Source organism: Myotis myotis, unplaced genomic scaffold, assembly GCF_014108235.1.
Source record: "Myotis myotis isolate mMyoMyo1 unplaced genomic scaffold, mMyoMyo1.p scaffold_m19_p_2, whole genome shotgun sequence".
Lineage (NCBI taxonomy): Eukaryota > Metazoa > Chordata > Mammalia > Chiroptera > Vespertilionidae > Myotis > Myotis myotis.
The window spans coordinates 104,906,715-104,923,184 of NW_023416324.1; the positions used below are offsets into that span (position 1 = coordinate 104,906,715).

The window sequence follows — 16,470 nt, forward strand, 5'->3', positions numbered from 1 at the left end:
ACTTAGCTCCTAAATAAGGAAAGATCCCCCTCTCTTTCTCTTGCTGCTTGCCCATGACTCCTGGATTGCTGGGCTTTCATGTTCTGCACTTGCCTGTGTGGCCCACAGCCACATGAACTCCACATAATGGAATGATGTTTAGCCAGTTGCTACATTGGACCCAACTCTACCATGGAATAAAAACTCTAGATACTGGCTATGCTTTTAGCTCTGCTAAAGCCCCAGCTGCGCCTGTCTCAGGAATGGATTGAGGGGAAAATGAACTTTGGAACCCGGGGAATGTAATTCCATGAAAATAAAAGCCTTTTACCAAATCTCATCCTTCTGTGGGGGCCTCTAGAAATGCTTAGTCCAGCAGTGCCCTCAGAACCCCACTCCCACTAGTGATGAAGAAATTCAACTTTTCAGTAATATTAGGATATATTCCCAGAAGTGTGATTCCTGGGTGAAACAGTGGTTCTATTTTTATTTTTTTGAGGAAACTCCATACTGTTTTCCATAGTGGCTAAACCAATCTGCATTCCCACCAGGAGTGTATTACACTTCCCTTTTCTCCACATCCTTGACAGCACTTGTTGTTTATTGATTTATTGAAGAACAGGCATACAGATAAATGAAACATAACAGAGATACCAGAAATTGACCCATGCCATTATGGTCAATTAATTTTTGACAAAAGAGGCAAGAGCATCCAATGGAGTAAAGACAGTCTCTTCAATAAATAGTGTTGGGAAAATTGAAGAGGTACATGCAAAAAAAAAAAAAAAAATGAAACTAGACTACCAACTTACACCATACACAAGAATAAACTAAAAATAGATAAAAGACTTAAATGTAAGTCATGAAACCATAAAATCCCAGAAGAAACCATAGGCAAAAAAATCTCAGACATCTTACATTGCAGAATTTTTGCTGATACATCTCCTAGGACAAGAGAAACAAAGTAAGAAATAAATACATGAGACTACATCAAACTAAAAAGCTTCAGCACAGCAAAGGAAACTGTTACCAAAATGAAAAGGCAATCCATGGTATGGGAGAATATATTGGCCAATGATACATCTGATAAGGGGTTAATTTCCGAAATACATAAAGAACTCATACAACCCAACAAGAAGGAAGACAAATAATCCAATTTAAAAATGGGCAAAGGACCTGAATAGACACTTCTCCAAAGAGGACATAGAGATGGCCAACAAACATATGAAACAATGCTCAATGTCACTAATCATCAGAGATGAAAGTTAAAACTATAATGAGGTATCAGCTCACACTTGCCAGAATAGATCATTGCCTTTAAAAGGAAGATTAGCTAAATAAATAAATAAATAAATAAATAAATAAATAAATAAATAAATAAATAAATAATTAGCTTTGCTTTCTTAGCCCACAGCTGCACTTTATTTATTATTTTTTAAAATATATTTTTAATGATTTCAGAGAGGAAGAGAGAAGGAGAAAGAGAGACATCAATGATGAGAGAGAATCATTGATTGGCTACTTCCTGTACAGCCCACACAGGAATAAAGAGCCCGCAACACAGTCATATGCCCTGACCAGGAATTGAACTTCCTGGTTCATAGGTTGATGCTCTACCACTGAGCCAATAAAGATGAAATTGAGATATCAGGATCCTTTGATTCATGGAAGAAAGTAACCTACTTTAAGAAACTGGATACAATGTAAGTTAATAAAAATATAAGAAAATGTTTATTTTCCTTGGCCTTATAGATGTTAATAATTTATCATGTGCCTTATGTAACAAAAATTTTTCAGTAAGTTGTAGTTTCATTTTGAGATTGGAGTTAAAAGAAAAAGGAATTGAATATTTAAAATAGATGTGGTAAGTTCATTAAAGCCAAATATTATTTATTCTAGTTTTTAAAATTAGAAATGAAAAAGCAACTGAAACATTTTACAGAATGTAATACTGTATTGTCATGGCTGGAGCACACAAAATCTTAATGAAGCTGTGTATAGATGGCATTGCAATACCTGCTGGATGAAAAGTCAATAAAAAAATCATGGATGTATGTTTTCCAAATATATAGTAAAATTTTGTTTGTTTTTCTTAAATCCTCACTGGAGGATATGTTTTTATTGGTTTTATAGAGAAAGGAAGGGAGAGAAGCACTGATCAGTTGCCTCTGGTATGTGCCCTGACGAGGCATTGAACCTGCAGCCTAGGCATGTGCCCTGACCTGAAATCAAATCTGCAACCTTTTGGTGTGAAGCGCCAACAAACTGAGCCACCCAGCCAGAGCTGTAGTAATTTTTTAAAAGATATGTTTTTATTGATTTCAGAGAGAGGAAAGAAGAGGGAGAGAGAGATAGAAACATTAATGATGAGAGAGAACCATCAATCAGCTGCTTCCTGCATGCCCCCTACTGGGTACCGAGCCTACAACCTGGGCATGTGCTCTGACTGGGAATTGAATGTATAACCACTGAGCCACATCGGTCAGGCTATATAGCAACTTTTTAAATTAAAGATTTAACTGAAATGAAGATTGAGATATCTTGTTGTAGAATTCTGAATTTACCTAAAAAGAAAATGGGCAGGTCTATGTAATAACTTAATCAATAAAGAAATTTTTTTTAAAAAATGGGCAGGTCCAGAGAAAGATAAATACCACATGATCTCACTCATTTGTGGATTATAGAGAACAACATAGACTGATGAAAAGGGACAGACTCAAAGACTGAGAAACAGCAATCAGGCTATCAATCCCCAGAAGGAAAGTAGGGGAGGGCGGGGGTAAGGGGAAGAGATCAACCGAAGGACTTGTATACATGTATATACGCCATACCAATGGACATGGACAACAGGGGGATGGGAGCATGAGTGTGTGGGGGGGGGAGGTTGGGGGTTAATGGGGGGGATGAGGACACATTTGTAATACCTTAACTAATAATAAAAAAAAAAAAAAAAAAATGGGCAGGTCTACTGATTTTGCTGTTTTGCCTGTATCTGTCTGGTACAACACCAACAGATCATCAAATGTCTTTTATTTGAATGATTGTCAGTAAATACTTCAATTAAAATATTGAAATGTTAAACTTTTTGAATTTCATAACTTAGCTTAGAATATGTACACTGACATTTGCATTGATGGTGCAAAAGCCAGGTGAGTAAAACTGAAAGCACAAATTAAGTCATTGTATTCTACCCTAAAACACATATGTTGGAAAGGAAAGAAAGAAAGTTTAAGAATGTCCTTTTAAAAACTTATAAAAACCATTAATCTTATTGAGTACATGCCCTTTTAAGATTTTGTGATGAATGGGAACTACATGTAAATTACTTCTGGATACTAAAATACTGAGTTTTCAGAAAAAGCATCTGTGTATGTCTATTGAGTTGCAAGCTGGAATCACTGCTTTTTTTTATAGCACATTATTTTTACTTGAAACAATGACTGAGAAACTATGATTATTTAATCTGAGTATTAAAGGCATTTCTCTTGAATAGAAATAAAGCCTATTAACAACAACAACAGCAAAAGGAACTGAAAGATTTGATGCCAGTTATAAAAATCAAACCATTGCTAGGGTTGGAACAAGCTGTTCTTGATGGGGAACATAAAAATACACTTTTGGGAGGGGGCTAGCAATCTGACTCTGTACCTAGTTAATCAGTATCCCTAATGCACATGCTTGCTAGCCGATAATTAACTCACTGTGCCTTCCTTAATTATCTGGTCTTACAAGAACTATTTACCTAAATACTCACATTTTTTTTTCTTTTTAAATATATATTTTATTGATTTTTTACAGAGAGGAAGGGAGAGAGATAGAGAGTTAGAAACATTGATGAGAGAGAAACATCGATCAGCTGCCTCCTGCACATCTCCTACTGGGGATATGCCCGCAACCCAGGTACATGCCCTTGACCGGAATCGAACCTGGGACCTTTCAGTCCGCAGGCCGACGCTCTATCCACTGAGCCAAACCGGTTTCGGCTACCTAAATACTCACATTTTACAGAGGCCATAAACCATGAACGATACACAACCCCTGGAGGGGGTTATCAGCGCTGGTGCCAGGCCAGGCCTTCAGGTGTGGTCTCACGTCCCTCACCCCAACACATGGAGCTTTTTTCAAAGCCTGCAAAAGGTCCGGAAGTCTGATCCATATTTGGGGAACAAAGAAAGCAAAGGGTATAAAGAGAAAGCTTCCTCCATATTGGTTTGCTCAGGATTTGAAAACAGGCTCCCCTGAGTCATGGTACTAGTACATCTGGAAATAAATGGTTTTTTCCTGTATCTCTGAGTACTCCTGTGTATTTTTCGGTTGCCTGGTAAATTCTGTAACATTCTGACACCACAGAGGGAGATCTAAGTGGGAGTTGAAGTTCATACAATTATACACTGGTGAATTGCAGTGGGGTGAGGGGTTGTTCATATTTAAGAAAAAAGAATAAAAATAAATACAAAATTGGGCACAAAGTGAGTATTTTTTAGAATGAGAATACAACAAATTACTAAAGGATTAGTAATTCAAGTCCCTTTCTTCAAGATATCTTTTCATGCAATTTAACCAGACATGTTTGTATAGAAATGCTTTTATCTTGTAATCTGGCTTCCTCACTGCATCTAGAACCCATGACTACAGACTCCCAGCCCATATAGGTCCCATTAAAGTTTACAGGGGACCCAAAGCTGCACACAAATTCACTTCTCCTCTTACTGGTCCTAATAGAGCCTGATGCTTCTAATATTATATCATAAGTGTAAACTTAACCAATGAAAGAAAAAACCTGCATAACGAGTACGTAGGTAAGAAGCAGAACTCTTATTAGCACACAGAAGTCCTGTGGAGTCCAGCCACTATGTCTTTGCCTAAGTGAAACAGGAATTTTAGGGGAATACAGGCAGGTTAGGGAATTTTTAGAATTCGGGCCCATGGAAAAAACATAGAGCTATAGATTGGGAGAAGGTACATTTCCATAACACAAGGAAGCTAGGAGCAGTTACATTTCCATAAGACAAGGGAGCAGCAACAGGTATATTTCCATAAGAAAAGGGAACTTGAAGTAGCCAAAAAAGGTCCATATTTACAAAATAAAGAAGAAAGAAAGCCCAGACAGCGGTTCTCAACCTATGGGTCGTGACCTCTTTGGGGGGTCAAACGACCCTTTCACAGGGGTCGCCTAAATATATCCTGCATATCAGATGTTTACATTACGATTCATAACAGCAGCAAAATTACAGTTATGAAGTAGCAACGAAAATAATTTTATGGTTGGGGTCACCACAACATGAGGAACTGTATTAAAGGGTCGCAGCATTAGGAAGGTTCAGAACCACTGGAATAGGAGGACAATGAGGGAAGAGAGCCTCAGGAGTCATTATAGTAACCAATTCAAAAGGGAATATTGACCAGGGGGGATATCAGGACACAGGAACTGCAGCCTTTATAAACCATGGAAACAGGAAGTCGGTGGGACTCTTTACCCCTGCCCACATGGGAGTCCGTTTTGTGTGACTCTCTCCCTGGTTGACAATACTCTGTGTGCATTACCACATGTCTTTTCTGGGTGAAGAAAGCACTGTTCGTATAACTCCACTGGGAGAGGATACTATAAGTTACCTGTACTAGGGTTTTCCTATATTTCACCTGATGCCCCTTTTCCTGTTGCTATGTTAATCTGTATTCTTTCACTGTAGTAAACTGTAACTATAACAGCTTTGCTATATTTTGTTCTTCTAAACCTGAGGATGATCTTGGGGATTTCCTGAATCATAGCCTAGCAAAGGTCATACAGATGTTTTCCTACCTTTCATTTTTAAAGCTTTATTAGTTTATCATCCATATTTTGGTTTTCAATACCTTTAGAAATGATTTTGGTCCATTGTGTGTAAAGTACAGGTCAAGATATATACATATTTATTCCATATATTCACTTGACCTTGCACCAGTTATTGAAACAATCATGTTTAGAATTACACTGCCTAATTCCTTTTGTCATAATAATGGGGAAAATGAGACATTGGGGGGGGGTGGGGGGGAGGCTAGCAATCTGAATCTGTGCCAGTAACCTAATGCACATTCTTGTTAACCTATAGCAGTGATGGCGAACCTATGACACGCGTGTCAGAGGTGACATGCGAACTCATTTTTTGGTTGATTTTTCTTTGTTACATATATAATATAAATATCAAAAATATAAGTCTTTGTTTTACTATGGTTGCAAATATCAAAAAATTTCTATATGTGACACAGCACCAGAGTTAAGTTAGGGTTTTTCAAAATGCTGACACACTGAGCTCTAAAGGTTCGCCATCACTGGCCTATAGTCTGCCCCTTCTTTAATTATCTGGTCTTGCAAGACTTGTTTACCTAAGTACTACTCCCATTTTAGAGAGGCCATAAACCATGAACAATACACAACCCCCAGATGGAGTTATCAGCACTGGCGCTAGGCCAGGCCTTTAGGTGCGGTCTCACAGCCCTCATCTCAACACATGGGGCTTTTTGCAAAGCCCACAAAAGGTCTGGAAGTCCCATCCCATATTTGGGGAACAAAGAAATCAAAGGGTATAAAGGGAAAGCTTCCTTCATATTGGCTTGCTCAGAATTTGGAGAGAAACAGTCTCCTCTGAGTCCTGTGCTAGTACATGTGAAACATCTGAAAATAAATGGGGTTTTCCTGTGCCTCCGGTACTCCTGCGTATTTTTTGGTCGCCTGGTAAATTCTGTAAAAATAAATCATCTGATCACCTGTGTATCTGTTTTGACCATTAGTTTAAATTCTCCAGCTTTCTTACTTTTGAAGACTAACTTGGTTATTTGTGGCTCTTAAGTATTTACATTGTTTTTGGTATTTAAACTTTTAACAATGATACTCATTTGATTTATGTAATTTTCAAACTGTTAGAATAAAAAATGTAGCATTGCCAATCAATTGGTGTGTCTCTCTCACATCAATGTTTTCCTCTCTGTGTCTCTTTCTCCCCTACCCTTCCTCTCTTTTACTCTCTCTAAAAAGCAATGGAAAAAATATCCTTGGGTGAGGATTAACAAAACAAAACAAAAAGTAGCATTGTTGCTGAGGTGAAGGCAATATACAAAAATAATTTTATTTCTATAAACCAGCAATAAGTAGAAAACAAAGTATAAAAAGATAGGCTAATAATGTTTTATTAGAAAAATATTTCTCTTAAATATAACTTTTAAACAGATCTGTGAAACTAGAAAGTAATTTTTCAAATAATTTGTTAGTATTTTCCCTGATATTTCCTTTGGAATTATTTCCAGTTTTAAGAAAGAAAACAATGTAAAAACTGTAACTCATTGGTAGTCATTTTAGTAGAAACATACATTCAAAATATAAATAAACATACGTGTTATAGTTTAATGATTTTTATAGGAAAGGTTTTTACTACTTACTCTTTGGTATTTGAGATTTTAAAACTAATTTTTTTTCTCTCTTGATATTGAAGCTTATAATTGTCTTTCACTATCATTAGTTCAATATTAAGTAGTAATGTCTTAAAAAATTTAAATCAAAACCTAATCCAAAAAAAAATTATATGCCCTTATAAAAAGCTTAAAACTTTTTAAAAGTAATTCTAGAACTTCAATGACCATATTTACTACTAAGTCAGCAAACTGATAACTGCAATTAGAGGCTACTGTATCTAGATGATACAACATTTATATAATAACTAGGGGCCCAATGCATGAATGTATCTACCTTGAAAGGAACTGTGGGTGAGGCTTCAGTGGGCACAGGGGCAGGTGTGGGCCCATCCTTCGTGCCCCCACCTGGCCCCTCCTGCTGTGGCCCTTTGTCCCCTGTCTGCTGGCAGCCCCACTCCCGCCGCCACCATTGCCACACGCTGATGGCACTGGCCCGGCTCATACCAGCTAACGGGTGTGAGCAGGCCAGCACCGTCAGCAGCTGCGAGCAGAGGCTGCTGCCCCAATCATAGGGGTCGGGGTCGGCAGCCACCACTTGCACCTGCTGATGGTGCTGAGCAATCGGGACCGGTGTCGGGCACCAGCAGCAGGTGAAAGCAGCAGCTCTGCCACTGACAGCAGGTGTGAGCAGGGCTTTCGCTGGCAGCGGGTAGGAGAGGTGGCTGTCGGCCCTGATCACTCCTCAGGAGCAGGGGGAGATGGAGAAGCCCTGAGGGGCAATTGGGGCTGGCAGCGCCGCTTGCATCCGTTGATGGCGCTGAGCGATTGGGGCTGGCGACAGGCGCCGGCAGCAGATGTGAGTAGGGCCAGCGCCAGCAGCAGGTGTGGGCACCGACAGCAGGTGCAAGCACCCAGCAGGACTGCGGCATGTGGGAGCAAAGAATTTTCAGTAACTACTAGAGGCTTGCCGCAATGACAGCAACAGGCACCCCACCTTCGTCTGGTATCCCTGCTCACTTGCTCCACATCCCGCCACTGCCAATGCCTGCCATGTTCTGTGCTCTGCCATCTGCTGCCAACACCATGTTCCACGTGCACCCCCTGGTGGTCAGCGCATGTCATAGTGACCAGTTGTTCGGTTGTTCCGCAGTTTGGTCTATTTGCATATTAGGTTTTATATATATAGATAATTATAACATTCCAGTTTAATCCCCTGATTTGCTAGCTTTAGTTTGTCAACAAGTTCTACTGGTTTTATTGTCTTGTGATTAGATCAGCACACAATATATTTTACTTGTCTATTGTGTATGAAAAAGGGACCACATACTATACCTGACAAGCTCAGGGGAGACCTCCATGGCAGGCCTTACAAAGTGAGAGACCTACAATAACTACACAGGTTGGTCTGAAATTAATACTTCCTAACTAAAAGTGAGTCATAATGAGTAGTCATGTCCTAGGCTGGTATCTGCCCTGCCAAAGGTCAATCTTTACCTAACAGAGACTGTCTATTATTGTCTGTTTGCATCTATGATAACATACCTTCGAATGTCAGAGTGATCCCTTTTTCCAGACACCTCAGAGCATAATCTCGCACCAGAACAGGAGACCACAGAACCCCTCATTATCTTGTTGTCCTGCATACCATCTCTATGTGCTATAAATGTTGACTGTTAACTATCCTATACCCACCAATGTAAAAGAAGTATATGTCTCTCTGTTTTACCTTTTACACAATCCCAGAGATTTCTCAACTATGCTTTCTCCTACCTTCCTAATCTACCACCAATGGATTTTATTTAACCCCCTTACATCTTCTCCTTTGATTCTAATACATATAACAAGGTACAAAACTGCCATTCTCTAGAGCATTTTTTCAATCTGTTGAGATTTTGCTTCCTGGCAATAGTCAATTTGGCTCAAATAAACTCAAAATTTTCTGTGTCAGAAACATCTTATGTTTCTGTGACTGAAACATGTTTCTTAGGTTGACACTATAATTAAGTTCTATTTTCTAAGTAGCAAGCAAATGTTCAAGGAAGCTTTATTATAATAAAGGAATGAGTAATATTTCTATTTCATTTGATGTGATTTTAAATTTTAATTTCCTGACTTCTCAAAAAATAACTAGAGCATTATATTTCCTGAAAAAAAGGAAAAAAGCCCTGCTAAACAATTACTTTCTAAAGAAAGTATAGGGCAGCACAATGAGAGAAAATAGTAAATAATCTGTCAGTTCAGACAGACAAGTGAATTGGTTGTATCTCAAACACAGGGAATCCCTATCATGAACCCATAGTTCTGGTCAGACACCCTAATTAGATTACACTGGATGATAAGACATTTCTATAGTTAGTTCCTGTGATAAGAAAATTTGGTCTTCATCCACAGGTTCCTGGCTCTCAGCTCCCAGAACCCTTGCAATTTTATGACCAATAAAAGCAATGGGAGCATCTTTTGCTATAATATTTTGGTCTCTTGTCCTCAGTTCCTGAAATGGCTTCAGGGTCATAAAGGTGAAGTAGGTGTCCAGTCATATAACATGCCCCTTTCACCACAACTGGGTTTATGTTAACAAGGCGACTTTTGGAAAGCACTTAAGGATGGGGGCTGGTTTCCAGGGGAACCAAACTTGAATAGAGGGTCTAAACTTTCAGTCCTACTCCTTGATGAAGGGAGAGGGGAAGAGAATGGTGATGGGATGGAGGTGGAATCAATCACCAATGGCCAATAATTTAATCGATCATGCCTATGAAATGAAGGCTTCATAAAACCCAAATAGATGGGGGTCAGAGGCTTCTGGGTTGGTGGAGTGTGGGGGAGAGCAGCATGCTCAGGAGCAACAGGAAAGCTCTAAGTTCTTTTCTCATACCTTGCCCTAAGCATCTCTTCTATCTGGCTGTTCCTGAGTCATATCCTTTACAATTAGTGATTAAAGTAATCTAATAAGTGAAATGTTTCTCTGAGTTCTATGAGCTGCTCTAGAAAATTAACCAAACATAAGGAGGGGTCTGTGAGACAAATAGATGATAACCTGTGCTTTTGATTGGCTTCTGAAGGTGGTGGGGGTGCAGACTTATAGGACCCACCCCTTAACCTGCTTGAGGAGGGGGTCATGTGAACCTGATCTATAGTTGGTTGGCCAGAAGTACAGGAACCAGGGCTGTGAATGGCCTCTGAAATGAAAGGCTGTGTTGTGGGACTAAACCCTTAACCTGTGGAACCTGATGCTATCTTTGGGTAGTGTCAGAATTGAGTTAAATTGTGGGATATACAGCTAGTGTCAAAGAAGTCCCTGTGGGTGTAGGGAACCCTCTCCTGCACATGCACCCCCCCATGTTGGAATCTTTAGTTCCCCCAAATGGTAATTATTATTTATTTACCTATAGGTTTATAAGCCCTTTTGTAAGAAAAAACAAATCAATATAGCTCAGCCATATAATTTTATACACTAAATATATACTATGTGTTATAGAATATATTTTGTGTTATATACACATATTATATACTAAGTACAAAACATCATGACCTTCCTCAGTTGTGGCTAACCTTTATAACTGGCACAGCCATTAGGCTAAAGACAGTGGCCACTCTTTTACATATATGTGTGTTGTCCATGAAAGGATCCTGGTAAAAATACCTTACTGAGAAAGAAGTCTGAGCTTTAGTTACCCAGAGGAATGCTTTTTCTCCAAAAGGGGCAGCTGCAGTTCTCTGAGAATAGAGCAGCAGTGTGCTACAGCTGCCACTATCCAGCAGAGGTGGCAGGAACACCATGTGCACAAAACAGTAGATTTGTAGAAGTAGGAGACATAGGAATGTGAAGCTTAAGAAGAAAATAGGCTGTCAAGGGAGAAAGAAGCAAAATTTGTCCTAATGCACACAATTTATTCTCCTGAGACAAGTGCTTTCAATACAAAGATAACGTTGGAAGAAACAGGAATTTCTTCCTTGTTTATTTTCCTTTAATATTTGCTTATATCTCAATATTTATCACAAACATGTAATAAAGTTGATATATACATATCTGTTTCTGCCACTGGACTCTGAACCCACACCCTCAAAATTTTATACTTGGGTAGAACTGAATAAGAGGCACTATCAGTATATATGCCAACCCATAAAGTAGCTAATAATGTTACTATACACAGGTGCACAGATTTTGGATTAACTTTGTATATCCTCATTGAAATGGTGGTAACTTTTTGTCTTTGCATATATTATTTTGCCTGCAGAAACAAATTGGAAAAAATCCCAAAAGTTTTAAAAATTTACTAAGAGAAAAATGTGCCTCCTTTGATTAACATAGCCAAGGTGAAAAACTCTATGTAACATTGCAATGTTAACCTGAGTTAATATAAATCATGGATTATAAAGTTGTAGTTACATTTAATTGCATTAATCTGACCCCCATCTCAGTAAACAGTATCTCTTCTAGTAGTTTAGGACAAAAACCATGCAATGACAGATGATGCTTCCCCTTCTTTACATCTGAACTTTGAGTAAATTCAGTTAGGTATGTCTTTAGAATATAGCCAGAATGCACCATTTCTCACCAGCTTCCCTGCTATCACCTGTCATTTCTAGCTTGGATTATTATAATACTAGAGGCCCGGTGCATGAAATTCGTCCACTGGGGGGGAGGGGGGCCCTCAGCCCAGTCTGCACCCTCACAAAGTCTGAGAGCCCTAGGGGGATGTTGGGCCTAGGACAGCAGTCGGACATCCTTAATGCTGCCGCAGAGGCAGGAGAGGCTCCTGCCACCACCACTGTGCTCAGCAGCCCTGAGCCCGGCTTCTGGCTGAGCAGCACTCCCCCTGTGGGAGCTCACTGATCACCAGGGGCCATCTCCTGTGTTGAGCATCTGGCCCCTGGTGGTCAGTGTGCGTCATAGCGACTGGTCATTCTGCTCTTTGGTCGATTTGCATATTAGCCTTTTATTATATAGACCTAGTGGCCTGGTGCAAGAAATTCCTGCATGGGGGGGATGCCCCTCAGCCTGGCCTGCACCCTCTCCAATCTGGGACCCCTCAGGGGATGTCTGACTGCTGATTTAGGCCCGATCCCTGTGTGTGTGGGATCGGGCCTAAACTGGCAGTTGAACATCCTTCTCACAATCCAGGACCCTGGCTCCTAACTGCTCACCTGCCTGCCTGTCTGGTTGCCCCTAACCACTCTGCTGCCTGCCTGATCAACCCCAAATGCCCCCCTTCCCAGCCTGATCACCCCTAACTGCCTTCCCCTACTGGCCTGCTCGCCCCCAACTGCCCCCCCCCCCACTGGCCTGCTTGCCCCCAACTGCCCCCCGTGCCACCCTGCTCGCCCCTAACTGCCCCCCCACCGGCCTGATCGCCCCTAACTGCCTCTGCCTTGGCCCCACCACCACGGCTTTGTCCAGAAGGACATCCAGAAGGTCTCCCAGAAGGTGTCCCAGTCTAATTAGCATATTACCCTTTTATTAGTATAGATTCTAAAGTGTCCATTCTTTCAACTGCTCATCCATTCACCCATCCAACAATTACTAATAAACAACCACTTAAATCAAACACTGTTTTGAATACTTACAAACACTGATATTTGCCCTTCTGGCCTTTAGAAAAAGACTACCTCTTACCTATCCTGAATATTAATATGGTGCATATTCTAGACATAACTGCAAATGTACTAAACAATCTATACTGAGAAAATTAATAACCAGTTAAGAAATTATTTTTCAAGTTGGGATTTTAATGCTGTGCTTCTAAACCAAACTAAACTGGAGAACTTAATGTCATTAGGAATATTCTGATAGATCACTGTCAGTAAATGTTTTTAGCATATAACTCAGAAGGAATAAAAAAAATTGAACCATATTGCTATATTAACATACTTTTTATTTCCAACTTAAGTGAACAAAATATTTTGGCTTTTACATATCTAAAAAAAAAGAGAGAAAAAGAATTGAAGTTTGCTGCAACCTTTTGCAGTGATGATTCAGGATCTGGAGAAGGGGCCATGCACAAATGGATATACTAGACAAGAAATATATATTTAGAAGGCATGGGGGAACCAGGTGGAGACCTACTCTCTAGTGGAGTGGCTCCCTGAATGTCTGGACCCATAGCTTTTTATTTACTAGAATACACATTTGCCCTTTAGTAAAGCAAACAGACATAAATGGTAAGGTTTGGTAAACAATAAAGGATTATCAGGGTTAGGGGATTGCCTTCAGCCATTCAGCCAGCAGCAAGGTAATACAATGCTGATTCTCAGCCCTTGCTGAATATCAAAGTCCATCAGCTTTCTGATGGACTTCTCGCATTTATATGTTAACTACTTGTTGGTCTTTGCCTCCAGCAAAGTTAAATTCTGTCAAATTCTAGCAATAAAAAATATCCATCCATGCCAACTAAAGAAAAGTGATAAAAAGCCCAATCTCATTAAGAAATACATTTCAATAAAATACTACATCTTATAATAAATGAAAATTGTGATATTTATATTTTGATCAGCTGAATTGGCTTAACTTTTAGAATATTATGATCACAAGATATGCAATAAATTTAAATATACACACTGCTGTGGGAAAGAATGATAACCAATACGGCTTTCATGCTTAAAACCATACTACATAAGAGCAGAATTCTGTAAGTCAGGGTTTCTCAATAGTGCAGCAATGTTGACATTTTAGGCTGGCTAATTATTGTTGTTTTGCAATATCCCTGGACTCTTACCACTAGATGCCAGTAGCCCATACCCCACACCCTTGTTAAGACCAAAATTACTACAGATATTGCCAAATGTCAACCAGGAGGCAACAGTCCCTAACTGGGAACTACTGCTACAGGGGATAGAATAGCAATACAATGTGAAACTTTGACTATCAAAGAACTAGGTCACTTTTTAAAAAATAGATGACAGTTATCAAAATACTATAATATTTAATTCCATTCAACATTTAAGAGTGATATGTCGAGTGAGACTCCCTCCACGTTCTGCGTGGAGTAGGGTTCGGTATCTGAAAGAGGAGCTGCACAACAAATGAGAGAAAAAGACACGAGATAATTTTGCAATATTGGGGGACCAGGCGGCAAGTCCCGAAGGACTTCTCCCGATGCTCAGGCCGCTCCAATCTTTTATTGATCTGGAGTAGCCCTTAGGGTAAGGAGGTTTCAATGACACACAGATCAGCAGACAATTTCCAGGAATATACAAAGTATCTGATTAACTCATCAATAGATTTCCGAGAGTAGGTAGAGTATCTGATTAGCTCATCAATAGATTTCCGGGAGTATCTGATTAACAATAATCAACAAGGATCTACATAAGTATCTAAGGAATTAAGGGAACTAAGGTGGGGATGCTTCAACTATTATTACCTAAATTAACTGGGTGGTTCCTAGATTAACTGGGAGGTGCACAGCCCTGACCTTTGCTAGGACTTTCAAGCCCTGACCTTTACTAGGACTTTCAAGGGCTACTAGCTTTTGGGGGGTCTCTGTCTAAACTCAGCTAGTGAAGACAATGAATGGACTCCGGCAGTGATAGATATTGTAAAATGACATTTTATGATGTACTGGAAACTACATTATTCGCCTTTAATTTAAACTTTTTGGGAAACAAATTTGGATGTTAGCTTATAATCTACTAGCCAATAGCCAAAAGTATTCTGTAGTTTATAGGATAGGTGGGTAGTGTACATTAACATTAACTTACTGACCTTTTTCCAAACCCTAATAAAGTACTTTAGAATAATCTTGCCAGAGGCTAAAACCAACAGTAATTAGCATATTATGCATAAAGACCCATTGGAAGGCCAATGGACTTTGATATTCAGCAGGGCTGAAAATCAGCATAATATTGCCCTGCAGTAGGCTCAGTGGCTGAAGGCAATTCCCTAACCTGATAATCCTTTTACCATTTACCAAACTTTACCTTTGATATGGCTGTATGCATTCCTAAAGGGCAAATGTGTATTCAAGTGAATAAAAGCTGATAGGTCCAGGGTTTCAGTGAGCGTCTCCACCAGAGAGAGGTTTCTGCCTGGCCCCCCATTCTTTCTATATTCATATTTCTTGTCTAGTGTTTTCATTTGTGTGCTGCCCCTTCTTCAGATCCTGAACACTAGCCATAAATGGATGCAACAAATCTGAGTTTATCTCATATAGCTCTATGCCTACCCCCCACCCCACTTGGGAATGCATTAAGCTCCTGAAGATTATCTTTCTTGATAAGTTTAGAAAATCTAACTGAAAAGAATATCAGGGCTTTTATATAAATGTAAAATATTTACATAAAAAAAGCAAATGTTTTTCAAAACTCAGTATGTATAGGCTAATAACCTTTTTTACTTCCATTTTTCAAATGATGCCTATACAATTGCAAGGATTTGGAAGTTGAGAATAGTTTAAGAACTCCAAAGACATTTTCCATACACAGAAACAGTGCCATCCTTAATCCTGCTACTAACAATCTAAATAGCCCCTCACTATGTCCCAATTATCACAGCTTAATCAGTTTATTGGCAAGTATGCTAATAGACCAATCATTCTAACTATAAATATAAAAATGTATGTAGTGCTTTTATTGTTTTAAACATTTCTACATAAATTATCTCATATTAATTGGACACATCTATAGGACAGGTACAAAAGATGCTAAAGATAAGAAGTCGCTCTTTCTCCGCCATCGAGGTGCATGTGTTTGCCTCTGCCTCACCATGTCTTCCCACAAGACTTTCAGGATCAAGAGGTTCCTGGCCAAGAAACAAAAGCAGAATCGGCCCATTCCCCAATGGATTCGGATGAAAACTGGTAATAAAATCAGGTACAACTCGAAGAGGAGACATTGGAGAAGAACCAAGCTGGGCCTATGAGAAATCACACATGAGAGATGACTCACATATTTATGCTGTATCCAGGTTGCCTACACCCTTAAATGAATGAAAAGATGCTACTGTCTGGACAGTTGGGGCATTTTAATTGGAAGATTAATGAACTTGTGACTTTGCTCTGTTGATTTTTTCCTCCTGAAATAGAAGGTTGATTCAGTAATAAATGTGAGATCTTTAAAAAAAATAAATAAAGATAAGAAGTCTACTGTTTAGTAATAAACTTGCCAACCTTT

The 16,470-nt window shown here is 39.4% G+C and overlaps 1 protein-coding gene across 1 annotated transcript; it reads left to right on the forward strand.

Moving 5' to 3' along the window:
• Positions 1-16,047: 16,047 nt before the first annotated feature.
• LOC118676110 (60S ribosomal protein L39) lies at positions 16,048-16,277 on the forward strand. Its single transcript, XM_036349453.1, has one exon. The coding sequence runs from the start codon at positions 16,064-16,066 to the stop codon at positions 16,217-16,219; it is 156 nt and encodes a 51-aa protein (XP_036205346.1). The 5' UTR covers positions 16,048-16,063; the 3' UTR covers positions 16,220-16,277.
• The last annotated feature ends 193 nt before the right edge of the window (positions 16,278-16,470 follow it).